The sequence below is a fragment of the Marmota flaviventris genome, chromosome 18 (assembly GCF_047511675.1).
Source record: "Marmota flaviventris isolate mMarFla1 chromosome 18, mMarFla1.hap1, whole genome shotgun sequence".
Taxonomy (NCBI): domain Eukaryota; kingdom Metazoa; phylum Chordata; class Mammalia; order Rodentia; family Sciuridae; genus Marmota; species Marmota flaviventris.
The window spans coordinates 45,842,518-45,867,636 of record NC_092515.1 but is presented as its reverse complement, the minus strand read 5'-3'; the positions used below and the strand labels follow the sequence as shown (position 1 = coordinate 45,867,636).

At 41.1% G+C, this 25,119-nt stretch overlaps 1 protein-coding gene across 3 annotated transcripts in view; it reads right to left on the bottom strand.

Moving 5' to 3' along the window:
- The window catches only part of Phaf1 (phagophore assembly factor 1), a 27,179-nt gene extending 2,060 nt beyond the window's left edge, over window positions 1–25,119 (bottom strand). The window contains exons 1-16 of one of the 3 annotated variants that reach the window (XM_027953935.2): window positions 25,039–25,119; window positions 24,806–24,926; window positions 17,658–17,740; window positions 14,378–14,461; window positions 11,708–11,751; window positions 10,546–10,625; window positions 10,179–10,273; window positions 9,581–9,678; window positions 9,378–9,490; window positions 4,358–4,491; window positions 3,868–3,951; window positions 2,274–2,356; window positions 1,658–1,701; window positions 1,091–1,134; window positions 883–941; window positions 198–270 (exon numbers count right to left, since the gene is read on the bottom strand). In XM_027953935.2, coding sequence (XP_027809736.1) covers window positions 198–270; window positions 883–941; window positions 1,091–1,134; window positions 1,658–1,701; window positions 2,274–2,356; window positions 3,868–3,951; window positions 4,358–4,491; window positions 9,378–9,490; window positions 9,581–9,678; window positions 10,179–10,273; window positions 10,546–10,625; window positions 11,708–11,751; window positions 14,378–14,461; window positions 17,658–17,740; window positions 24,806–24,869 — 1,182 coding nt within the window. In that variant the 5' untranslated portion in view covers window positions 24,870–24,926; window positions 25,039–25,119. Of the gene's footprint in view, window positions 1–197; window positions 271–882; window positions 942–1,090; window positions 1,135–1,657; window positions 1,702–2,273; window positions 2,357–3,867; window positions 3,952–4,357; window positions 4,492–9,377; window positions 9,491–9,580; window positions 9,679–10,178; window positions 10,274–10,545; window positions 10,626–11,707; window positions 11,752–14,377; window positions 14,462–17,657; window positions 17,741–21,176; window positions 21,248–24,805; window positions 24,927–25,038 lie in introns of those variants that run through there. The other 2 variants (XM_071605181.1, XM_027953936.2) reach the window with 2 other exon arrangements.

Below are 25,119 nucleotides of genomic sequence, written 5' to 3'. Positions count from 1 at the left end.
CCCAGCTTACCCCAAATCATTTCTGAGCCCTTACTATTAAGTGTGGGTAGGCCAAGTACATGGACAGGGTTGCTGAGGAAAAATTAATCTACCCACCCTGGCACTTAGGCCCTTCCCAATTTTCCTCAATCACTTGCTTGTCCTTGCCATGACCACCAATGCCTCAGCAGCTTATTTCTATAAACTCCAGGACTTACCTCAAAGATCATCCGCTGAAGACCAAAGCAGAATGTGGAACCAAATGGGTTAGTGTTGTTTGGGGAGGAGGACCTGAGGCCAGAGAAAGCAGAATTAGAGGAGCAGACAAAGGTCTGAACAAGGTCAGCAAGGCATACCCTTTTGGGATGTGGGCCACCAGCTAATTATCTCTTGTGGCTTTGAGTGTACTTCTGTCTCCATAGAGGCCCTTTAGGTTCTAGGGGTAGGAATGGCCTGACTCAATTCAGAATTCTAGATAATCAAAGAGGGCTCAAAAAGTTACGGTGGAACTGGACAGGGGTGGTAAAAAGTCAGAATGGTTCTTTCAAGTGGAGCCTTGAGCCTGAGAAGAAGCTGTAGGCAGCATAGCAGCAAGGAAGGGTCTTTAGGTTATAGTAGGTAGTGGCTTTGATAGGAAAGAAGAGCCTGGGACAATTGGTCAAGACCACCTCTCATTTTGAATAATTGGTGATGAGAGGGCCTCCATACTTAGAAGTATGGTAGGGGGCAAACAACAAGACCAATTGGCTCAGTCCTAATGTGCAGGATGGAGCAGGAAGTATGTTTTGGCAACATCAGAAACTTCTATAATTTCTAAAGCAATACCCACTGGCAGACTTTCCTTGAGCCTTTTGGGCTTCAAGAAGCAGATGGAATGATCAGAGACAGCAAATGCTGACTCACCTGTGTAGGACAACGGGCTTCTCCACAGGGTGGCCCAGGAGTTCCTGGATATTGTCCCACTGCAAGATGGATGGGGAGCAGCAAGGGTTAGTAGGGACTTAAACACACCTGTGACTAATGACAGGCCTGGAGAACATGACCTAAACTGCCAGCAGGCGCATGCTCAAGTCTTTCTAAAGTTGCATCAGGTAGGAAAATAGGAACTCACCTTGCTGTAGGTTGTACATGTTTCTGTTTGACCATCTGCATTTTCTGAAAAGAGAACACAATAGGCAGGCTGGTAACTGGCCTAGGCCACCTGTGTCCTCAGCAGTAGGCAGAATTCAGATCTAGCTACCTTTTGCCCCAGGGTTAGAGTACACGGGAAGCATAGGCAGGATGGAGAATTTTGGAGCTCCAGGATTGAAGAGGATGGAGAGGAGAAGGAAGGTTAGCCAGGTATGAGCTACCAACTAGTAGCATGAGATAGGCACTAAGGATGGGTTCGGGGCACTGGATAATCATCTGTAGATAGGAAAATTTCCCCTTCAGAGGCCAGCAATCCCATAGTCAGAGGAAAAATCCTTGAAGGCCTCCAGGAGATTCTAGATCAAGAACAATGCAGCTCCCAGAATAAGGGACCTATCCCAGAGGAGCTGAGATTACCAGCAGAAGCAGGCAGGCAAAGGCTTCACTAATCTAACTACTACCACCCTCTCTATTTGGCTCTTCTCGCATCTCAGAATGGAAAAGTGACTCCCGAACCTCTTCCTTACCCCGAGGGGACACTACTCACCTTTCTTTATGGCTAGTGGGATCTTGAATTCACAGCGGTGATAACTACAGAAAAGGTAGATGAGGATAAAGGCTGGGCAATCTTGGAAGCCCTGACCACTCCTACATCCCAATACTGTACCCCCCAAAAACCAGAATCAAAGACACCTCCCCAATGCCATGGCTCTGGATCCCTGACACAGCATTCATGGGGAGAGGCCAGATTAGGTACTGAAGACGAATAGAATAGGGCATGGCCTTAAGGTCTAAAGAGCCTAACACCTTGGATAAGGTATTGAGGCTTCTGATCCTTTTTCTCTATTTGGAAAATGGGCACATATGGAGAGAATGTAAAACATTGGACATTGTGGCAGGGACACAGCAGGCACTCAGTAAATGTCCACCTCCTGTAAAACAGCAAGAATTCAGGCAGAGGGTTGGAGATGTAGGTCAGTGGTAGAGCACTTGCATAGCATGTACAAGTAAAAATGAAAGAACTCAGGTAGAGATAAATTAGAGAATGCTCAAAGTCACAAATTCTTTTTCCTGTTTTATTTTTTTTTCTTTTTGTTTGTTTTGTTTTCTCCCCAGCCCAAAGCTCACTTACAAAAGGGGCAGATATGTGTAATTGTACTTACATGTTAAAATTATAATGCCCAGGGTAATTGGTGTGTAGGACAAATTTCTTCACTTTGTGGGTATTTGCATCGAAGAGGATGTCCTGGGATAGAAAAGGGTTTTTTATTATTTCTATTATTGAGGTAGTGCAGGAACAATTTCTAAAGACATGTCCATCTTGGAGATTTCCATTCCACCAAAGGGATGCTTGCAGGCATCCGCTCTCTTCCAAACAATAGTCAAGGGGACAGCTAAGGCCAAGCAACCTTAACCAGGGATTTTCAGTGGAGGAAGGAGGGCAAATAGCTGCAGGCTTGGCAGGCACAGGGGTTACAACTATACTTCCTAAGGAGAAAAACACATAAGGGAGACCTTTTCTACAAAAGCGCCTAATGAAAAATCTGAGTGCAGACTTTGACTCAAAGACTATCAAGAAGATTCAGGGACCAATTAACAGTAGAGGGTCTCAAAGGCACCTGGATATAATGTTGTGATTCTTTTTTTTTTTTTGGTGATACTGGGGATCGAACCCAAGGCCTTGTGCATGTGAGGTAAGCACTCTACCAGCTGAGCTATATTCCTAGCCCTCCTGGCTATAATGAATGCTATGACCTGCCAGACTTTCCAGGCTTCTTTTATGCTCTCTATGGCAATCCCTAGAACTAAAGTCCATGTTTCACCAGGAGTTGGACCTGAATTTGATACAACACATTGAAACACAAAGCTACCCATCCAAGCTTCTGACAGCTGCTCAGGTCTGGGACCCCAAGGTCACCTCTGAATCTACTCTGTACCAGTAGCCAACAAAGTCCTACCAAAGCTGTCCCTTCTTGGAATTTTCTCTGCTAGCTATTTTCACTGGCTCTTGAACTCAGGGGTCAAGCTGTAACATCACCATTCCCTCCTTTATTCTACCCTCAGGAGTTTATGACCTACAGTGGCTCCCACCCCCACTGCCCCAACTGACCCTTGGTTATGTTTGGTCTTTACCATATAAGCAGACCTTCCTCCTTTCTCCCTCTTAGGAAGCTATCCTTTGCTGTCTCAGATTACAGAAGGCTCAAAGCTAACTTAGAAGACCTATGGTTAGGTCAGTTCTGCCCTGAGATATTTTCTGCAGGCACACTATTTATACAACCATTTCTCATACATGCATCCTACCCACCCTACCCACCAGCTGGACTATCAGCACTGATGGCAGCAACCAGCTACATCCAGTTCCTTAGGTCCAGAGTACAGTGTTGTAACAATGCCTCTGGGATGGTCCTTTAAAAATAAAAAGCACACTCCTGGTTTGTGACTCTAGAAATTCTATGCTCTACAAAAGTAGCTCCAAAAACAGTTTAAAATGAATGACTATCACAGTCTCCATCTGTTCAGACTTCTTCAGAAAATAAGTCAAGACATACCAGAGAACTGGGTGTATTTTGGCATTTTGGGGTAGGAAAGGTCTACTTTGGAGTACCAGAGCCTATGTGAAATAACACTTGGCAAAGTTAGCTGGGGCTAGGATGCCTAGGCACGGTTAAAGCTGCATGTGCACAGTCAGGTGTGCAAAGGTGTAATGCCCATCCCAAAAGAAACAAAATACTTTCCTAAGGCATCACAACTTACCACCCCAAGAGTGAAGTAGTTAAAAAAGTAGTCATTGCACTTGGATGGAACTTGCTTATGAGGGGAAGGAGAATGAATTTTCATCTATAGGAAAAAAAATAATAAATTAAAATATAACCCTTTAAATAGTTCTTGGTTAAGGAAAGTGAATAAATTGTGTTCCCTGTTTAACATTAAGCTGTTGGGTAAATGAGAGTATGGGAAATCTCAACTGCTGGTGAGTCCAGAAGGAAAGGGGCCAGAGATGGTTGACTATCGACTAGGCCTAGGTCTTTAAGAAAACATAGGCATTATGGACAGTGACACAGGAAGGGTCATTTGACCAACAAGGGCCAGAAAAAAGATTTAAATTTACTTCACCATCAACTTTAAGTAGAACAGTTTCTGTGGGAAAATAGCACAATTTATATTTGTTCAAACTACTAATGACTAAAATGAGAGATACAAAGAAAGAAAGAGACTATTCACTATATAAACACATCTTTCCTACCTTGTCTTCTGACTTATAGAAGACCTTGTGTGGAGAGCCAAGCATGCTAAGAACATCTTGGCAGGAATCACCAAAATATACTGAGCGTTCAAATACCCGCATCTTGGCGTCTGCTAATAGGCCAGGCCCACAACCTGCAGAGAACAAAGGAGAAGATAGATGTCAGGTTCTGCTCAGGGCTAGAGACACTGTAGCCCAAAGATTTAGGAGTCCCAGAGAGATGTTACCAGTTGCATGCTGCATTATCAGGTCTAGTCAAGTGGCAAGACTGTAATGCAAACAGAAATACCAGGTCACCAAGGCTTAAGTAAAACTCTATGAGAAATCACTATCTACTAAAAAATATTGCCAGGGATTCATTCAAGACCCCCAAATTCACATGGAAGTTCTAGAGACTTCAATCAGGTACTAAGTATTTCTCTACTGTCTACCATGGGCTAAGATGCTATTAGATGCTGAGGAAATACTGGAGAACCTGTCCATAATACTACATCCTGTCCATAAGCTTTATCACTGGAGCTTGTGACATAGTGGAGAAGATGCAACCTGATCATCATACAGCTGTGGTAAGTCATCAGCAGCAGGTATTGACAAGACAAAAGGACTGTGTTAAGAGTTATTTCTCCCCCCCGCCTAATACTTGGGACTGAACCCAGTATAACTGAATTATATCCCCAGCCCTTTTTATTTATTTTGAGATAGGGTCTTGCTAAGTTGCCCAATCTGGTTTTAAACTTGCTTTAGCTTCCTGCTTTATTCAGCCTTCCGAATAGCTGGGGTTATAGGCATGCATCACTGTGTACAGCAAGAGCTATTTCTTTTTCTTTTTTTAAAAAAACTAGGGGGCCGGGGATATAGCTCAGTTGTTAAGAATGCACGCCTTACATGCACAAAGCCCTGGATTCAATCCCCAGCACCACAAAAAAAAAAAAAAAAAAAGAACTGTAACTAATTAATTTACAGTGCTGAGAATTGAACCCAGGGGTGCTTTACACTGAGCTACATCACCAGACCTTTAATAATTTTGTTATTTTTGAGACAGGGTCTTGCTAAATTGTGGAGGCTGGCTTTGAACTTGCAATCTTCCTGTCTCAGTTTCCCAAATAGCTGGGATTACAAGGATGTACTACTGTGCCCAGCAAAAGGTATTTCTTTTTTTTTTTTTTTATTAGTTGCTCAAAACATTACAATGATCTTGACATAGCATACATTTGATTCAAGTGGGGTATGAATTCTTTTTTTTCCATGTGTACAGATTGCAGTATCACATTGGTTTTACAGCCACGTTTATACATATAACCATATTAAGCAAAAGGTGGTAACCCCAGACAGCCAATCAGAGACTCAACCTACAATATAACTCTACAAAACAGCTACAGTGAACCAGGAGTGGTGATGCATGCCTATAACCCCAGCAACTTGGGAGGCTGAGGTAGGAAGATCGAGAGTTCAAAGCCAGCCTCAGAACAGCAAGGCGCTAAACAACTCAGTGAGATCCTGTCTCTAAATAAAATACAAAACAGGACTGGAGATGTGGCTCAGTGGTCGAATGCCCCTAAGTTCAATCCCCAGTACCAAAAAAACAAAACAAAACAAAACAAAAAAAACCCAAACCAAAAGCCAAACAACCCTATAGTGAAGCACACACCTCATACTTAATGTTAGACAAATACCCGACAGAGTCCTCCACCCCAGATAATAACCATCATCACTCAAGAGACAGATCAGAAAAGTGGAATAAAAAAGCCTTCTAATTTGCCAAAAGTTTATACTTTGGAAACAATCTTTTAATCCTGACTTTCTTTAATACCTTGCAGAAATGGTTCCTGTAAATGACACACCACACAGATGCAGAGGTGCTTATGGCACAAATGATAGAGACACACTAGGTGCTGTACACCTATAATCCCAGCAACTCAAGAGGCTGAGGCAAAAGGATTGCAAGTCCAAGGGTAGCCTCAGCAATTTAGGCTACTGCAAAATAAAAATGAGACATACTAACAGTAAGAGCTCCCTATTGTGGGGATAGGGAGACATGGAAGATAATGGTAAGATGGAAGCCAAGAATTAGAGAATTGCAATTCCTGGTACCATGATAAAATGATATCACCTTACTTTGCTCAAAGTGTTACAGTAGTCAAATTTCTTTCCTGTGTAACAATCAATTTGATATGTGGGATAATTTTTAAAAAATGACATAAAATAATTAGATATTGAGTTTTCTGATTAACCCACAAGTCTATTCTCAGCACACGCATACCAAGTGGCATATAAAAGTAGTGTTAAAATTAACTAGATCTTGGGAAAAGCAGGATCCTTTTTAACCTTTGCCATAAATCCTGTAAACTTAACAAGCCTGGGTGACCTACAGAACATACTAAAAGTACTGTCAAAGCAAGGCATACACCCATAATTCCAGCTACTTGGGAGGCTCAGGCAGGTGGATTGCCAAGTTTAGGCAATTTACTGAGACCCTGTCTCAAAACAAAAAATAAAAAAGGATTGGGGACATAGCTCAGGGGCAGAGTGTCACTGGGGTTCAATCCCCAACACTGTGCAAAAAAAGTCCTGTCAATGTAGGCCCAAAGGTCTCCGGTGGTCTAATATATTCCTCCATCTACCAGATACTTGTGAATATCTATATGAGTTTGCAGAGAAGGGGCCCTTCACAGCTAGTTTTCTCGGTTGTCTCACTCTGCATGAAGCCTAACCAGATAAGAATACCCTCACTTTTAGGAAACTACTTAAGTTCTTGATTCCTTGGAGTATGTCTTCCAAAACATTATAGCTGTCCTGACTTTCTATGTTACAACATCATCGAAGCACCAGACATGGTGGCACACATCTGTAATCCCAGCAGCTCGGGAGGCTGAGGCAGGAGGATAGTGAGTTCAAGGCCAGCCTCAGCAACTTATCAAGGCCCTAAGTAACTCGGGGAGCCCCTGTCTCTAAATAAAACATAAAAAAGGGCTGGGGATGTAGCTCAGTGGTTAAGCATCCCTGGGTTCAATCCTTGGTACCCAAAACAAAACAAAACAAAACAAAAACATCACTGAAGCTGGGCATGGTAGCTCATGCTGGAAATCCTGGTGACTTGAGAGGCTAAGGCAGGAGGACTCCAAGTTCAAGTACAGTCTCAGCAACTTGGCAAGGCCCTAAGTAACTTAGCAAGACCCTGTCTCAGAATAAAAAAAGGGCTGGCAATGTAGATCAGTGGTAAAGTGCCCTTGGGGGTTCAATTCCTAGTACAAAAAGCAAAGACAAACAAAAAAACCATCATCAAAGTCATACTCTCTTCAGATAACTTTAAACCTTCAAGTTTTGGAATATACTTAAGAACAAAAGCGGGAACTAAATCTCAAATTTTACTCAATTAATTGTTAATACTAATACTGACTAACATTTTGTGACTTTTGTATGAATCTTTATACTAATATATAGAGAGCCAAGATGTAAACAATAAGTCAAAAACTGTTTTGAAAACCTAGGTTAGATTTCTCATAAAATGTCTCACTTAAAAGATGGCTGAGACTTTCTACACTCAATAGGCTCCTCCTACTGTCACCGATGACAAAATGTTCTTCTAGATCCTTAACTATCTTGCTGTTTCAGGCAACAATCCTCCTGAGAAGATAGATATGAAATCATCTGATCTTGCTATCACTTATTAATTTTCTCCAAAATGACAAACAACTCAACCTGGAGGTTGTAGACTGATTGCTCAGAGGTGTGAGCTCACAGTTTATATACCAGATTAAAAAAAAATTTTATAGTTGTAGACGGACAGCATGCTTTTAGTTTTTTATGCGGTGCTAAGGATTGAGCCCAGTGCCTCACACATGCTAGGCAAGTGTTGCCACTGAGCTATAGCCCCAGCCCATATATACCAGATTTTTAACAGTTAAGAACCAATGCCCCAGGGACTGATGCAAGACTCTGATATATGAACAAATGCTCTATGAAGACACAGCCCCTCCCTTGGATCATTTTAGGCTGTCTTTATGGGGATAAACTCTACAAGGGAGATCCCAGTCCTATTAAGCATGATGTAAGGCCCAAAGCAGCTGACATTGGTCAGGTATGAGTAAGAGATAAAACTGGAACCTGGAGAGACTAAATACTGAATTACTGAAGGTAGAAGTTCCCCCCCTGCCTTTTTTTGTTGTTGTTGTTCATAATCAGCAGAACCACAATTCACCAAGTCCATCCTGCCTGTCTACATAAAAAAATTGCCATTAAAGGTAGAAAACGGGAAAGCAGACAACATTGTAGCCCATAGGCTCTACCTCTAAGAATAATCTGGAAATACCTGCAAAGATACACAAGCACATAGCAGGATTATGTACATGCTGGGAGAAGCATCATCATTGTCATTTATCAAGATGTGCTGTTTTGTCTCTTGACGAACAAAAGCTTTAAACATGAATATCACATCGTTTTTCACCTATCAACCATTTGACAATGCATTAAACATTTGTGTGCCCCTAAATCCCATATGTTAAAATCCAAAGTGATGGTATTAGGAGAGATGGAGCCTTTGGGAGGTGTTAACACTGGGATTAGTGTCCTTACAAAAAAGGACCCAGAGGGCTGGCGTTGTGGCTCAGTGGCACAGCGCTCACCTAGCATGCATGAGGCACTGAGTTCAATCCTCAGCACCACATAAATGTAAAATAAAAGTACTGTGTCCACCTAAAACTAAGACAGAAATATTAAAAAAAAAAAAAAAAAGGCCCCAGAGAGCTAGTGAGTCCCTTCCAATAAATGAAAATACAGTGAAATATCTGCAAACCAGATGTAGGCTCTCACCAGATACCAATCTGCCAATGCCTTGATCTTGGAGTTCCCAACCTTCAGAGCTGTCAGAAATAAACTTCTGTCATTTATAAGCCACCCAGTTTATGGTATTTTATTATTGTAGCCCAAAAGGAATAAGATGTATCTGTAAGAATCTGGGATTTTAGATTGTCTCTACATAGGTATAATAAGGAATCTAGACAACTCAAAGCCAGAAACTGACCTGCAGCAAGTAGGCGAAGTCGTAAACCTGAGGGTCCAGTTCCATCTCGAAGAACATCTATACTCTCAGCATACACATTGCCCAGGAAACAGCTCAGGGGCATCACAGGAGCCCTATGGGTAGGTACATAATGAGTAGAAGCTTGGTCTTCCCTCACCAGGAGCCCATGGCTTTAGCATGAAATTTATGCTCCTCACACTTACTTGGTATCCTGTAGGCTATTTCCACTGTAGATATACATTCGTTTTACAGTTGCTCCGTGGGGTATCTGGAGAGAAGCTAGACCGTGGGCAAAATTGGGCTACAAACATAGGATAAGAGTCTTACTAAAGGTACACCATAGGTCATGTGACTCAGGTTCTGATCCTCCTTGGCTCTCAGGGTCTTTAAGAACTGGTTATGTCAAAGCACATGGTCAAACCTGCCCCTGGGTTAATATGAACTCACCCTAACCATGCAAGTTCATCTTTAAAGCAATAGGTAACTGAAAATCAGAGGATAAAATCTCCTAACCCTTGGTCGCTTAGAAAATTTCAGTGATTAGGAAAAATTTAAGGCATGACTGGATTCATCTCTGAAAAGTGAGTCTGAACACCCTCTGAAGAGGGTTGGGAATGCTGACCTGGGCCTTGTGCTTCTTGTGAATTCCATCCATTCTACCCAACTTGGCCCTTAAAAAACTCAATAAGGAAACAAAAGAAAAGCTGCCTATCCCATCCTCCCTTCACCATGACAGACAGATTACTGACCCATATAACACAGGCAACAAGCAACAAATACCAAGGGACAGGAAGAGCTAACCTCGTACTTGGGAGCCTCAGTCCATGAATCTAACTGAAAAGAGAAAGACAGGCCTCTGAAGTTGAGGTGGAAGAGCTGTTCAGCAGAGTTGTACACTGTAAGGGTGGGGGTGGGGGGGAAAGAAAATGATACAGTTGAGTGGCATTTGAAGTCACTAACTTAAACCAGCCCGGAAAAGCAATGACTGGCAACACTTTCCTTGTCTTGTTTCTGAATTGATCTATTAGGTTGAAAGCAAGAGGCAGGAGTTTTCTTTCATACCCAAGTACCAACCTTAAATCCTGAAGTCAGATAGGATGGTGACACTGATAGGTTTATCACTAAGGGCTGCCATTAATGACCAGAGGAATCAGACGACTTGGCTTACCTCCCGGATGGGTTGCGCCAAAAGACTGGTCAATCTGCTCAATGGTAGGAGCTATGGCCTGAGAGTTGAAATGTACTCCACTGAAAAACAAAAATTCTTTTTTAATACTAAGCTTTCCAAGATGGGTCCACAGATTATGAGAAATGGTGGCTGAAAATTATGTTTTTTAAATGTGGTATTGGGGATTGATTGAATACAGGGCCATGTACTTGGTAGGCAAGCACTCTACCACTGAGTTCTTTTCTCTGGAAGAGTTAGTCTTAAAATATAAATGTATAAGTCTACAATTATATAAAAATAAGATTTTAATTAAATTAATTAATTATTTTTGTGGTACTGGGGATTGAGCCCTGGGGGGCTCTACCACTAAACTACATCCCTAGCATTTGAAGTTAGTTCTTGAGAAGTAGATATACAGAGTTGATTCTCCAGGCCTTTCTAAGACATCAGTGACTCTGAAGAGGAAGAAAGAGAAGAAACCAGAACTTAAGGTATTAAGGTTCTAGGAAGACTCATGATAACTACAACCTGCAGGAGCCAGAATTATTACACATTTGCTTGTCCACTTCTCTATCAGCAAAAAGTACCTGAGCTTGTCCTAGGAATCAGGTCCTTGTTATACCCTTGTATACCCTTGTTATACCTTGTAAAGGAAAGCCTGTTGAGAAGGCTGATTGGAAGGAATATTCTATATGCAAGCACAGCACATTGCTACTCAAGAATCTGTGGATGGTACAGGTCATTCCTATTTTTATTCTAAAAAGATTAGGTTCTCAAATGGTGGTCTCTGTAAGACTGGCCTTGGAGTCAGAATTATCTGGTTGGTTTTACCTCTGTTTTGAAAAGGGGAGAGAGAGGCTATGCTGGAGAGGACAGTTTAAGACTCAGTGGACTGTCATATCACCTCTAAGCTGAGTTCCTACTTTGCTGGGTGTTAAATTAGATAACACATATGTGAAGTATTTAACATACAGCATGTTCTTAATGAGGTTTACTTCACTAGGAAACTGAGTAGGCCAGAAAGTTGTTGCCTCAGAAATCACAGCACCAGGCTGTAATCCCTGAACTTCTGCCAATGGAATCCTTTAATAATTTAATGAAGGTAATAGATAAAGCCTGTTTGTATCAAGTATGACACATACCAGTGGGGAAGAAAACTTACCAATATTTTAACTTTACTTTAGTCAAGTCATATACTTCAATTACCTAAATAAAAAAAAAATTCAAATGTTTAGGAATAGTTAATCCTCTCAAGTTGATACAATGACACATTGAAGAAGATTTAAAATACATTGATAGGAGATGGGCATGTCGCTTGTTGGTAAAGTGTATGCTTAGCATGCTTGAGGTCCTTAGCATGTATTTGGTCCCCAGCACCAACATTTTTTTTCTTGAAGTACTGCACATTATCTTTTGTTTTCATTTTAAAATTGGTAGGAAGAAAAAGCCAGGAATGGTGGCGTACACCTGTAGTCCCAGATACTTTGGGAGGCTAAGGCAGGGGGATCACTTAAAGCCCATGAATTTGACCAGCCTGGGCAACACAGCAAGACCTGCCTAAAAATAAATAATAATTCATGTACCTTGTTATGGCTATGTGTTGGGTACTAAGCACCCTTCCTTCCATTTCATACTTTGATGAATTATAAAAACTCAAAAAAAGGAATATAGCTCAGTGATAGAGCATACCTGAGTTCAATCTCCAGTACCACAAAAAAGAAAAAACCCAACTTATTACTTACTTTATTTACAAAACAAAAAGATAAAAGGGGAAGTCTATCTTGCGAAAAAACATACTACAACACATTAGCTCAGGACAAGTGTCAGAGTAAAGAGAATCTGGTTGAACCTGAAGAACCTCTGGATCCTTATTAAATTTGCTTTGTTCAGCCTCAGATGAAATGCTAAGAACTCAGAGCAGAGACAAAGGAAAGAACCTGAACACAGTTATTAATGTTGCCAAGTAATAAGTACTACAGAGTTCTCCATGCTATGGTGTCAAGGCTTGGCTGTCAGCAGCATGGCTGACTGGTGCCTGAAGGACCATCTACTGTCCTCCAACTGGGAGGCCTGGCCTTTATCCAAGAGGCCGTTGCAAGCTAGCTAAATGTCTGTCTATTCCACCAATCTGAGTCCAACTGTGCAAGAGGCTGTATAGTGTATTATGTAGGAGCATCTGGCACTGCCATAGAAACTGACACATTCACGTTCAAAAGTAGTTCACTTTTGGCTATAGACTCTGTCCAGATTTTTGTTTAGACAGCTTATCACTGAACCAAGTTGAATACCTCTCAACTAATGTGCAGCTATTTTGATCTTACCTACTACAAAGAATTGCTTCTACTGCTGGACCACTCACAGCACTTGAATGAACCCTTTCCTCCATACTCTCATATTTGTATAAGCTGTTCACTGATCCCAAAGTTAAGCCCCTTGAAGTCAGACTCATTAATTTGTACAAGGAAGGGGCTTAATACATGTCAAGCAAGCCTTTCTAGTATGAAGCTATTTAGGGTAATATGAAGCTTGAGAGCATTACAAGTGGAGCTGGGGGGAGCTATAGAAAAAGGGGAATAGATGAGAGCCTCCTTTTTCAGCCAGAAGCTCTGCTTGTAGGAGGCACAGGTACTCTATCTCTCTGAGGGGTACCCCTACAACTGGCTAGTGACCCCCCAAAAGGATGGTTTCTTCCAATGGAAGCCTTTCCAAGTTGTTTTCTCTCAGTAGCTCATTTGTGATGAGATGAAGAGGACTGGGAAGTACTCAAGTCTTTTAGACAGGCTACTCCATAACCTTACTAGGAAAAGGGTTCTGGTATGACACTGCCTGGAACTCACATTCCATCTCATGACTGTGAGACATGACTCTGGTGTCATGTGACTAACCTGTGAGGCCTAGCATTTGAAAACAGAGTATATTAAAAACATCCTGGACTAAAACAGGTCTTAGCAAATTGTACTCTAATGCCAATTAAGACACTCTACATACCAGCAAATTGTTTACATTTCTACCATGGGGTTTAAGAATCAACCCACTGCAGGTGGGATTAATCCCCAAGCTCCAGCAAGACATTAGAACAGTATCCATTTTCATCTTCTAAGTCACAGTTTGATACAACAATGAAGTAAAACATAACAAAATACACAAACATGACAAAAGTCATTTGGTCCTATTCTATAGTTGGCCCCATTCTTGATAACTTTAAATAAAAATACTGACTCAGAGCAAACTATGCCAAACACTTAGCTCTCCTTTTTTTTTGGCTGCACTGGGAATTGAAACCAGGGGGACTCTCCACTGAGCTATATATCCCCAATCCTTTTTTATTATGAGATAGGGTCTCTCTACATTGCCAAGGCTATTCTCAAACTTGTGATCTTCCTGTTTTAGCCTCACAAGTGGCTGGAATTACAGGTATGTACCACTGCACCTAGCTATTTAGCTTTTCTTTTGTTTTCCTAATCAATGTGAAAGCCCATTCCCCACAGCACGTTTCTAAAGTCTTTGACATTCTCCCCTCCCCTAGAGCAAGTTCCCCAAATTTTCAAATCTCTTTCCCTTCCCTCATAGCATGTTCCCCGAATTTTCAACATTATACTCCCCTTTAAAGCCAGGGAAAGCAGCCCTTTCTAGCTTCTTTTTAACCTTTATTCCAACTCACTCCCAATGTCCTTCCTTTTAGGAGAACAGTCCCCTACTTGATGATGATCACTTAATCAAAAAAGTCCATCTTCGCCTGTGAGTTTCTAAAAATCTCACAACAGTACATACAAATTAGCCTGGAAAGACTGGCTCAGCAGGACATAAAGCTATAGTTGTCATTTATACTTACCTTAAGTCTCTGATTGAAAGCATCAAACAGTAGTTTGATCCCGTCCTGAGTCAGGTTAAGGATGAGGTCATGGCTCAGAGGACACTACAAAACAAAAAAAATAGCACACTCTGACCAAATTATTTATTCACCAGCACCTAATGAAAGCCTATGATATAAATGCAATGCACAGGGGGATACCCAAGAGCAGGCAGTCCCAACTAATGAGGTTTGGAAACCAGGAAAAAAAAACTGTGTCTTCTACTTCCATCCTGCAGCTCCTGATTCATAATATTGGCTGAAAATAGCCTCCCCCTTCCAGGTTTGATACAAATACCTGGGAGAAAGGGACAAAATCTGTGAACATATAGGTGATTTTCTTTTCAGGCTCCAGCATCTACATTTGTCGTATCAGTTTAATGCCATCAAACCAAAAGAGCAGTCAAGTTAGGAATAAAAGACAGGTAAAATGGCCCAGTATCCAAATTCATTAGATATTGCTTATACGTATCAGTTGAACCTAAGCCCACATCTGGGCTTTCTGTACCATCTTGAGGGGACACATTTATTCTTCAAATATCTTAAGCCAAATCCTAGGAGCAAAAAATAACTTGTGATCTGAATACACATAGATGGCATTCTTACTTTTTTTTTCTCTCCCCCATTCCATATCACCTGGGCTTTTTCCTATTTGTTTTGGTAGCACTGGGGATTGAACTCAGGGGCGCTCTACTATTGAGCTGCATCCCCAGTTCTTTTTTAATATTTATTTTGAAGCAGGATCTGACTAAGTTGCTAAAGCTGACTTTGAATTTGTGATCCTCTTGTCTCAGCCTCTTGAGTAACTGGAATTGCAGGGGTGTTCCAGATTATATGTGCTTCTTTCTGAAAAACCCAACTCTAAAATCAAAAGACTCACATTTCTACATTTGCCTCTTCTGAGCTCTGATTTCTACAAAGGAATACCTTTATCCATTCCCTCCAGGGTTGTTCTGAGGACAGACAGTAGGTCAGAAAGCACCAAGTACAAGGCTGACAACAGACCTTTCCCTCTTATTCCCCCCCCCCCCCCCTGCAATTTGCCTTCTTTTGGTCCAAAACAATCAATTGAAGGACTCAATGTCTGAGGCCTCTCATAGCCCAGACTCAGGCTGCCCAGAAGTAGAAGGGAAAACACCACCATTCAAAACCCTACCCTACTTGAAACTAGTATACAGTTGCTCAAAAAATTTAGAAAAGTTTTTAGAGAGCTTTTTTTTTTTGTACTGGGGATTGAATCCAGGGGTGCTTAACCACTGAGCTACATCCCCACCCTTTTTATATTTTATTTTGAGACAGGGTCTAAAAGTTGTTGAGGCTGGCTTTGAACTTGCATTTCTTCTGCCTTAGATTCCCAGAGTAGCTGGGATTACAGGCATGCACCACCACACCTGGCTTTATAGAGCTTCTTGAAACAACAGAGGTGTGGCTGTCAGAGACAGTAACATCGGCTAGATGCTAATGAGCCTCACTGGGGAAATTTTCTCTTAAAAGTCTTCTTGGATTTGCTCAGACTATCTGCTGCCCTCCACCTCTTTGATCATCAAAGTAGCAGACCCAGCTGGCACCATCATACTTGGCAAAAACTAGAAGAATATTATAATTTTCCAGTAGGTCTAGATGAATGTCTAAACTATTAGGTATCAACCAAGATAATGGAGCAGTGAACCCTGACCTTGGGTTACTATAACCCAGAACACAAAGTTCCATTTTGGAGAGGGCCACTCCATGAAAATAAGCAGGATGAAGAAACATTTTAGTTCTTTCAGGAATCTTGCTTAGAGAAGGAATGCTGGGAGAATCTGTATTTTCCAGTACTCTCAAGACCTGATTATGCCTTATCCTGGCATTGTTACAATTCAGACTGAGCAATTTTCAAAAGCAGCAAATCACTTCCACAATCAATGTTTTTAATATTTATATCCCTGGAAAAAAAATACAAATATGTGGTATTTAAGCAGGCCCTTACAGTATTCCAGCTGTCCAACATAAGAAAGAGGTCAGTAAAACTATCTGCTAGTAGTTGTTAATATCTTTTCCTTCTTAAGAAAGATGGAATCTACTTGCTATGCACTTCTAATTTCCAAGGTATGATTTGCATAGAGACAAGAATTTCTGAAACTTTTAATAGGGGAAAAAATGTTTTTTTTTGCACTTGAAGAGAAGAAGAGACATGGAAAAGAAAGGGAAGAAAGCAAGGAAAGGATAAGATCCATGTTTAAAAAGCATCACAACAGAGTTGAAAGATCATCATCTTTTGATTCTTATCAAGATTTTTCTATTAATAATATACCATTTTACCCAAAAACTGTTCCACACAGCAGCACATGGTCTGTGTCATAGAAAAACTTCAGATTTCAGAGCTCAGTGCACAGGAGACTGCCCTTTCAAGGATGAAGGTATAAGCTATATCTACTTCCTTTCAAGTAAGGTATGCTCTGCTAGTTAGAGATCTACACAGCAACATCTGAATATAAGCCAACCAATAAATCGGAAAAGACTATTTATTTATTGGGTATACTGGGCATTGAACTAGGGGTGCTTTACCACTGAGTAACATCCCCAGCCCTTTTTCATTTTGAGATAGGGTATCACTAAGTTGCTGATGACCTCACTAAATTGCTGAGGATAGCCTTGAACCTGAGATCCTCTTCAGCCTTCCAAGCTGTTGGGATTACAGGCATGTGCCACCATGCCTAGCAGAAAAGATAATTTTAAACACAAAAGTGGACAGAAATCCAGAAATAGCCTGAAGTAGAAGGCCTTCCGTGTTTTTTTTTTTTTCTAGTTGTAGTTGGACACAATACGTTTTTATTTTATTTATCTATTTAATTTTTATGTGGTGCTGAGGATCAAACCCAGCGTCCTACATGTGCTAGGTGAGTGCTCCAGTAGGTAAGTTGAGTACAGAGAGAAAACAGGTTTAATTTTTATTGTTCTTCTAGAGTTGGCAGCATAGATAATCAAGACCCAAGGGGCTGGGGTTATGGCTCAGTGGTAGAGCACTCACCCTGCACGTGCAAGGCACTGGGTTTGATCCTCAGCACCACAAACAAACAAACAAATAATAAAATAAAGTTAAAAAAAAAAAAAGACCCCAAATTTCAGAATCAAGCCAATATACTTAATAACTGACTAGTGCTAGAGATCCTCCCATTGGAAAACAGCAATTTCTACCAGTCAGCTTCTTCTAGAGCATCTCCTATGGAGCTGACTCACTGAATAGGAGTGCTACTTCATAAACAAATAAGCCACCACTTACCTGCTCACTGTAGAGAACCTGGACATTTTTGATGATGCGACAGTGCTTCTGAAGAATGGATACTGCCTGAGATAGAGGCATTCCTGAAATAAAACAAGGACACCTGTATGACTACTTGGGCTAGGCACTGATCCCTGAAGCCTACAGACAAGTGGGGCTACTAAAGTCTACAGATATAAGAGCAAATAAAGTTCACTAAACAGTAAGAGCTAGAATAAAGATAACCAGCAAGCACTAAGGGAATACTCAAATAATCCAAGGAGAGGCAATGAATATAAAAAAAAAACTTTCTGAGCCAGGTGTAGTGCTGCACACCTGCAATCCCAGTCGCTTGGGAGGCTGAGGCAGGAGGATCGCAAGTTCAAAGTCAGCCTCAGCAATTTTGTGAAGCTCTAAGAAACTTAGTGAGACCCTGTCTCAAAGGGGGCGGGGCTAGGGATGTGGCTCAGTGGTTAAGAGACCCTGGACTCACCAAAACAAAACAAAAAATCCTTCCTGGTAATAGGGGCTTCCTCTCTGATCTGAAGCAGGCAAAGGGCTCAGAGAAGTCAACATGAACAAAAGGCCATAGTGAGAAAAGCACTGATTTCATGTCTCTGGAAACTAAAGTTCTAGTCCTCACTGCTGTGGACTGTCACCTATGACCAAGGGCAGGTCCCTTCTCCTCTTTAGCATCTGTCTCAGAATCTCTCAAATGAAGGTCTGTTAAAACACACTGGTTTAGTAGTCAGGTGCAGTGGTGCACACCTGTAATCGCAGCAGCTCAGGAGGTTGACGCAGGAGAATGACAAGTTCAAAGCCAGTCTCAGCTATCAGGTTAAGTAAAATAAGCCAATCCCAAAAAACCAAAGGCAGAATGATATCTCTGATATGCGGATGCTGACTCACAACAGGCAGAAGGGTGGGGCGGGGGAGTTCACCAGATGGGACAGGGTATCCTATCTGGGGGTGAGGGAGAAGGGATGGGAATGGGAAAGACAATAGAATGAATCAGACATAACTTTGCAGTGCAACTCCACATCATGTACAATCACAAAAATAAGAAGTTATACTCCATGTATGTATGATGTCAAATACATTCTACTTTCATGTATAACTAAAAAGAACAAATAAAAGTGTTCAGAAAAAATAAAATAAATTTAAAATGAAACACAATAAAGATGCATAAATAACAAGTTTGAAAAAAACCAAAAACAAAAACAAAAACCAGTCTTAGCAACTTAGTGAGTCCCTAAGCAACTTAGAGAGACTCTGTTTCAAAATAAAAAATAAAAAGGGCTATGGATGTGGCTCAGTGGTTAAGTACCCTGAGATTCAATCTCAGTAGCAAAAAACAAAACAAACAAACAAAAAAACCCAGCATCATCACAAAACAGAAACAAAAACATTAATTTATAAGGGCTCATTTAAAAAATTTTAAAATCATACATGTATCAGAATCAACTTATCGGGACTGGGGCTATGGCTCAGCTGTATGTAGCACATTTGCCTGGCGCGAGTGAGGCACTGTGTTAGATTCTCAACACTACATGTAAATAAATAAAATAAAGGTCTATTAATGACTAAAAAATATATTAAAGAAAAAAAATCAAATTATCAAGCATTTCACTGGACTCTTCCTTAAACCCCCACAAACCCTGTAATCCAAGCAACTTGGGAGGCCGAGGCAGAGGATCACAAGTTTAAGGCCAGCCTCAGCAACTTAGCGAGACCCTGTCTCAAAATAAAAAATAAAAAGGGCTAGGGATGTAGCTCAGTGGTAAAGCTCCCTTAAGTTCAATGCCCAGTGCCAAAACAAAAAAACAAAAAACTCACTAACACCTCTTAAAAAAAAAAAAAAACCTTTTTTCTTTTAGTTGTAGTTAGATACTATATCTTTATTTATTTTTATGTGGTGCTGAGGATCGAATCCAGTGCCTCACACACGTGAGAGGGGGGTGCTCTACCACTGAGCTACACCCCCAGCCCTCACAAACATCTCTTAATACATAAAAAGCAAAACAAAACAAAAACCTCATGGCTTATTAAAAGGAAATTTACATATACATCCAGTTTAAGTAATCCAAATCCCAATGATGTCTCAAAACATTCCAGGGACTCACAGAAATCACTAAAATTTGTTTTCAGAGCCCATTATAGGACTCTGAAATAGAAGAAATAGACCTGGAATAATCTAAAAACAAAGACATATATAATTTCATGAATGCAAGGATAGTGCAAGGATAGCTCCTTGCTCAAAGCTGATCACCTACATAATAGTTGTAGAGTATTTATCAGTGGGAGTAGGATTATAGAGTGAATAACAGAGAAAGGGCAGGAATCATCATATAATCCTAGGGCAGCATGGGGGGATTACATTCAAGCTGGGTTGACTGCCTGATCAAGAGGATGTGATGTGCAGAAAAGAGCATACAAATGAAGAATTGAAAAGTCAAAGCTTAGGGCTGGAGTTGTGGCTCAGTGGTAGCACACTGGCCTGGTGTTGTATGAGGCCCTGGGTTTGATCCTCAGCACCACATAATAAACAAACAAACAAACAAATAAATAAAGGTACTGTGTCCATTTACAACTAAAAAAATATTTAAAACAAGTCAAAGCTTGTGGTCCATATGTATTTAAACATTCTTATTTGAGAGCATGCAGTTTGAAGAAAGCTGAATGGAATTAGAAAGCTGAGTTGAATTCAAGTATTTTTTAGCCTTCTATAGCATAGGGCCTGGCACACAATATAAGCTTAATAAATATTGGGTGGGAATATGAACAGGCTGGATGCATCATTCAGCCTTACCATTCCTCAAATGGAGGAGCACCTATGCTACTTCCAGAGAGAATGGACAAACAACTGTGTGAAGTAGACAGGTAAGCTCAGTTGCCAAAAAAGGAAAAGCCACACGTCTTCTCAAATTCATGTGCAAATGCCAGTTTCTTCAGGGGACTATTTTATCTTTTATTAAAAGTCCTGGTCTCAATATCTTAGGATCTTGAGTACTTAGAGAGAAACCCATCAGGAAGATGCAGCAGCCATGATGATCAGTCATCACACAGCTACTGGTAAGAAGAGCTACAAAACACTTTTAATGGGAACTAACTATATGAATGGCAAAGAAAAGGTGGGGGGGCATGTCTTAGCTCTAACAAAATGGTTAACTTTCTAAACTGTATAAATCTATCCTGTAGATCTCATCACTTACCTGTTTATAACCTTTTAATGGCTTCCCATTACAGGGAAAACTGCTTTTCATGTTGTCACCTAAAGACTTTGAATATCTGGACATTGCCCATCTCCATCTTTCTTTCCGTTGTTCACGATGACTCCCCCTTGTTACTAACACATGTTAAGCTTTTCTGCCTTAGGCCTTTGTACTAGACTCTTAATGCTGCTAAAATGTTCTTTCAACAGTTGTTTTCTCACATTTCAGGTTTTGGCTCACACCTTAGTCCACAACTCTTATTTGGCAAGATCTCCACCCAACTATTTTATCTTTTATTCTCCCCTATATCCTTCTAAAGGGTAGGTACCTTGTTTGTCTTGTTTATCACCATATCTCTGGCACCCAATCACTGGCATAACTGTAAGTGGTCATACACATCTGTAGAACAAAACAAATGAGGTAGAACACACAGGTCCTAAACCATGGGTTCTGGTAATGACTGTTTCCCTTTGAAAATTTTCATAATCTCTCTACCAATACCATTTTTTCCTGATATTCCTCTAACTTTTCCAGGTCTCTATAGATAGGTTATAAATTCTTCTGCCTATGTCTCATTTTCTCATTTAACCAACCACCCAGTTTCTGACCCACATCTCAAACTGTTTTTTGTATACAACTAAAGGCAAATAAAAGTCAACAGAATAAAAATGACTTTTTAAAAATCTTGGGCTAGGGGGCTGGGGTTGTAGCTCATAGGCAGAGTGCTTGCCTAGCACATGTGAGGCACTGGGTTCAATCCTCAGCACCACATAAAAACAAATAGATAAAATAAAAGGTATTGGCCCAACAATGACTAACTATAGTTGTAGATCAGTGGTAGAGCACTTGCTTAGAATATATGAGGCACTGGATTTGATCCTCAGCATTACATTAAAAAAATAAAATAAATCTCTGTATCCTATATCTCACTTAATTTTTCCAACATCTACCCAGTGTCTCACATCAGAAACTTCTAAATTCCTTTCTTTCCTATCTTTCTGAATCCAGTTTCCAAAATGTTCTTTCTAAACCAAGGCCTATTACAGACTTTATTAACAGAGTCATTTTTTTTTCTACTAAACCCACAGTCTCCTCCATAGTATCCTGAGCAGCTACAACACAACAGAACCAGGACTTTGGGAAATTTTTTTCATTTACCAGCATATCATGCTATTACTGTAGTACTGGAGATTGAATCCAAGACCTCACACATCTATAGACCTTTTTTTTTTTTTTTTTTGAGACAGGGTCTCATAAAGCTGCCCAGGTTGGCCTTGAACTTATGATCTTTCTGCCTCAGACTCCTGAGTAGCTGGGATTATGGGCATGTGCCACCTCACCTACTCATCATGCTCTAATTATAATGCCAAATTGTTTATATATTTCCCTGCATACACCATCTATTTGTTTTCCTCCCAACTTGACTGAAAGGGTTACAACTCCTGTGGGCCAATAAGAAGCCTTTCCTAAATCCCCAGGTCAGGTCAATTCCCTTCTCCCTCTCCACAGCAAATTACACATCTTCTACCACATTATAATAAAACAAATTATTTCTATAATCCTTCCCTACCCCTAGCATAAGATTATTTCTCTTCTTATTCAATTTCCAATGTTTGAGTAGAGCCCACAGAGGTACATGCTACTGTCAACGAAGTAAGTCCTCAATCTCTGTGTAACAAGGTCATCTCAGAATGCTAGTTTATCCAGTGACCTTTCAAATGTCTTCTTTGGGCATTTTATTTTATTTTATTCTGGTACCAGAGACTGAACCCAGAAGTTCTTAATCACTAAACCACATTCCCAATTCTTTTTATTTTTTATTTTGAGACAGAGTCTTGCTAAGTTGCTAAGGCTGGATTTGAACTTGTGATCTTCCTGCCTCAGTCTCCAGAGCTGCTGGGGATTACAGGTGAGCCACTGGGATTACAAGCATGTGCCATCATGCCCTGCTTCTTAGGCATTTTAAAGACTAATTTCAAAAATAAATTCAGAGACATGCCTCCAAATCAATACATTCTGCAAGTCTGACTGAAAATATTTCAAATTTGTACTACCTTTATTCCACCATGGTTAAACCATCAATAGCATTTAGATTCCTCTTGGCTTAGGTTTTCTTATCTCTATGCTGTTAAATTTCTCTAATCTCTGAAAATTATACAAAGGCTAGGAAGGCTGCCAATATGCTGGATGCAGTTCCACATTGTGATGCCAGGCAGATGACTGACAGGACCAGATACATCTGCATTTGCACAAATTCTACTAAGAAACTTGGTGACAAGGCCTAGTTCATCCTCAAAAGAGCAAAGCAGTAGGAAGCAGGAAATCCCTGTTCAGGTACTTGTTTCTCATTTCTACCTACTTCTTTGACCTATTTCTTACCTGGCAAAAGGACAGAACAATATCTAACTTAGTGTTGTGGTGTCATGAGGTAAACACTGCTCTAGTTCTCTATTCTAGGAATATAATTCTAGAGCACAGATTCATTTCCCATACCTATCATCACCTTAGGGTTGAGGGAGAAGATCGAGAAGGTAAAAATAACTTAAACTATTTAAAAATGCAGACTTTAAGAATCATTAAGGCTTAGGAATCATCAAGGCTTAGGTCTTTCTGAGCTTCCCCCAAAGTTCAATTCTGGACCCAACGTATTGCAAATGTTCTTCTATTTTTGATAGCTTAAGAGAGTTTGAAAGAACTACCCAAACACTTGATTCTTGGAAACTGGCAATTAGGACTTGGGCTTAGGTAGTCAAAACACCAGTTGCCAGAGGAAGTGTTGCTCTCCCACTCAGTTTTCTAAAAATTTCAATATCAAAGTCAGTATTTTCTTTTCTTTTTTGCCATACTGGGGATTGATCACAGGGGCACTATACCACCAAGCTACACCCTTAGCCTCTTTTTAACTTTTTTCTTTGAGACAGGGTCTCTCTAAGTTGCTGGGAGGCTGGCCTGGAATTTACAATTCTTGTCTTAGTCTCCTGAGTTGCTGGGATTAGAGGCATGCGCCACCAAGTCTAGCCTGCACTACATTTGACCAAGGGACTCTAAATGCTGTACCACAAAGAGATCCACAAACTAGTCAGTTTGAAGTTATGGTGTAGTTCTTTACCCAGTCCTGAAGGTCTTGGTGTGGGTAGAAGCTGTCAAGGTGAGGAAAGACATAAACTACAAGTCAAACAGAATTACATGATAACACTAGCCTCCCAAGGCAGCATTTCATACTGGCAAAATTTTGAGGAGTGGTTTAAATTAAGAGAGATATTGGCTAGGACCCTTCAACAAAACTGGCTCCTACTACTGACAGGAGGTATAGAGCAATTGAGCATCATCAAATGGGATATATCAAAATTCTACTGGTTTCTCCAATATGCTGTGTATCAAGGATAAGCCATAATCTAATGAGCAGCTGACTCACCTCAGTAGCCCACATTAGAGTGACAAAAGTTCAGGCCTGCACAAACAAGCAGCAGGAACACCTACTTCCACCACCCCCTTTTCATAGTACTGGGACATCAAAGTAAACACACTAGGGTGAAGGAATGCAAACATCGGAGCTCAGATTCTCCCTTCTGAAAAAGGAAACACATAACCCCCAAAGCAAAGGGAGAGAGATCATAGTGGTGATTAGGGGTGTCAGCCACCTCTTAGTTATTATTTAGTGAGTAAAAATAGGAAAGGAAATGACAATAGTACCGATTCACAGACTCGGTTGTTATTATTATTACTACAGCTAGAGTCCCACTGCCTCAGGAGGGATCCTGCTGAGGCCCAAGGAGAGGGCGTCATTACCCTGTAAGGCGACTGACAGACTGATCTGTCGGGTCCGAGTGGGAATCTAATGCCTGGAGCCCAAAGAACGGAGGGGACAAAAAGGCGAGCAGCCACCGACTCAGAGGCAGAGACTAGAAGCTCAAGGGCCCAAAGAGAGTGGGTCCTGACAGAAGGTCCCACACTTACCCAGCGTGAATTCCCATTGCTCGTTCCCCAGAGAGCGTTCAGGGACCACCTCTAGATCCAGCATTGGTTCGGCTCCCCGGGCCCGGGCGGCCTCCCTGCAGTAGCGCAGACAGGTCCGGACCTAAGGAGACAACGCCGCGACTGACTCGCTACCCTCGCCAGCCCGTGACAGCCCAGCTTTCCATCCCGTTCCGGGGCGGCAGCAGCGGCACCGGCCCAACACCACACCTCACCTCACTTCACTTCACTGGCAGCAGCCACAGTAGCACAAGCACGGTAGCGGCAGCGGCGGCAGCGACGGCTGGAGCAACTGC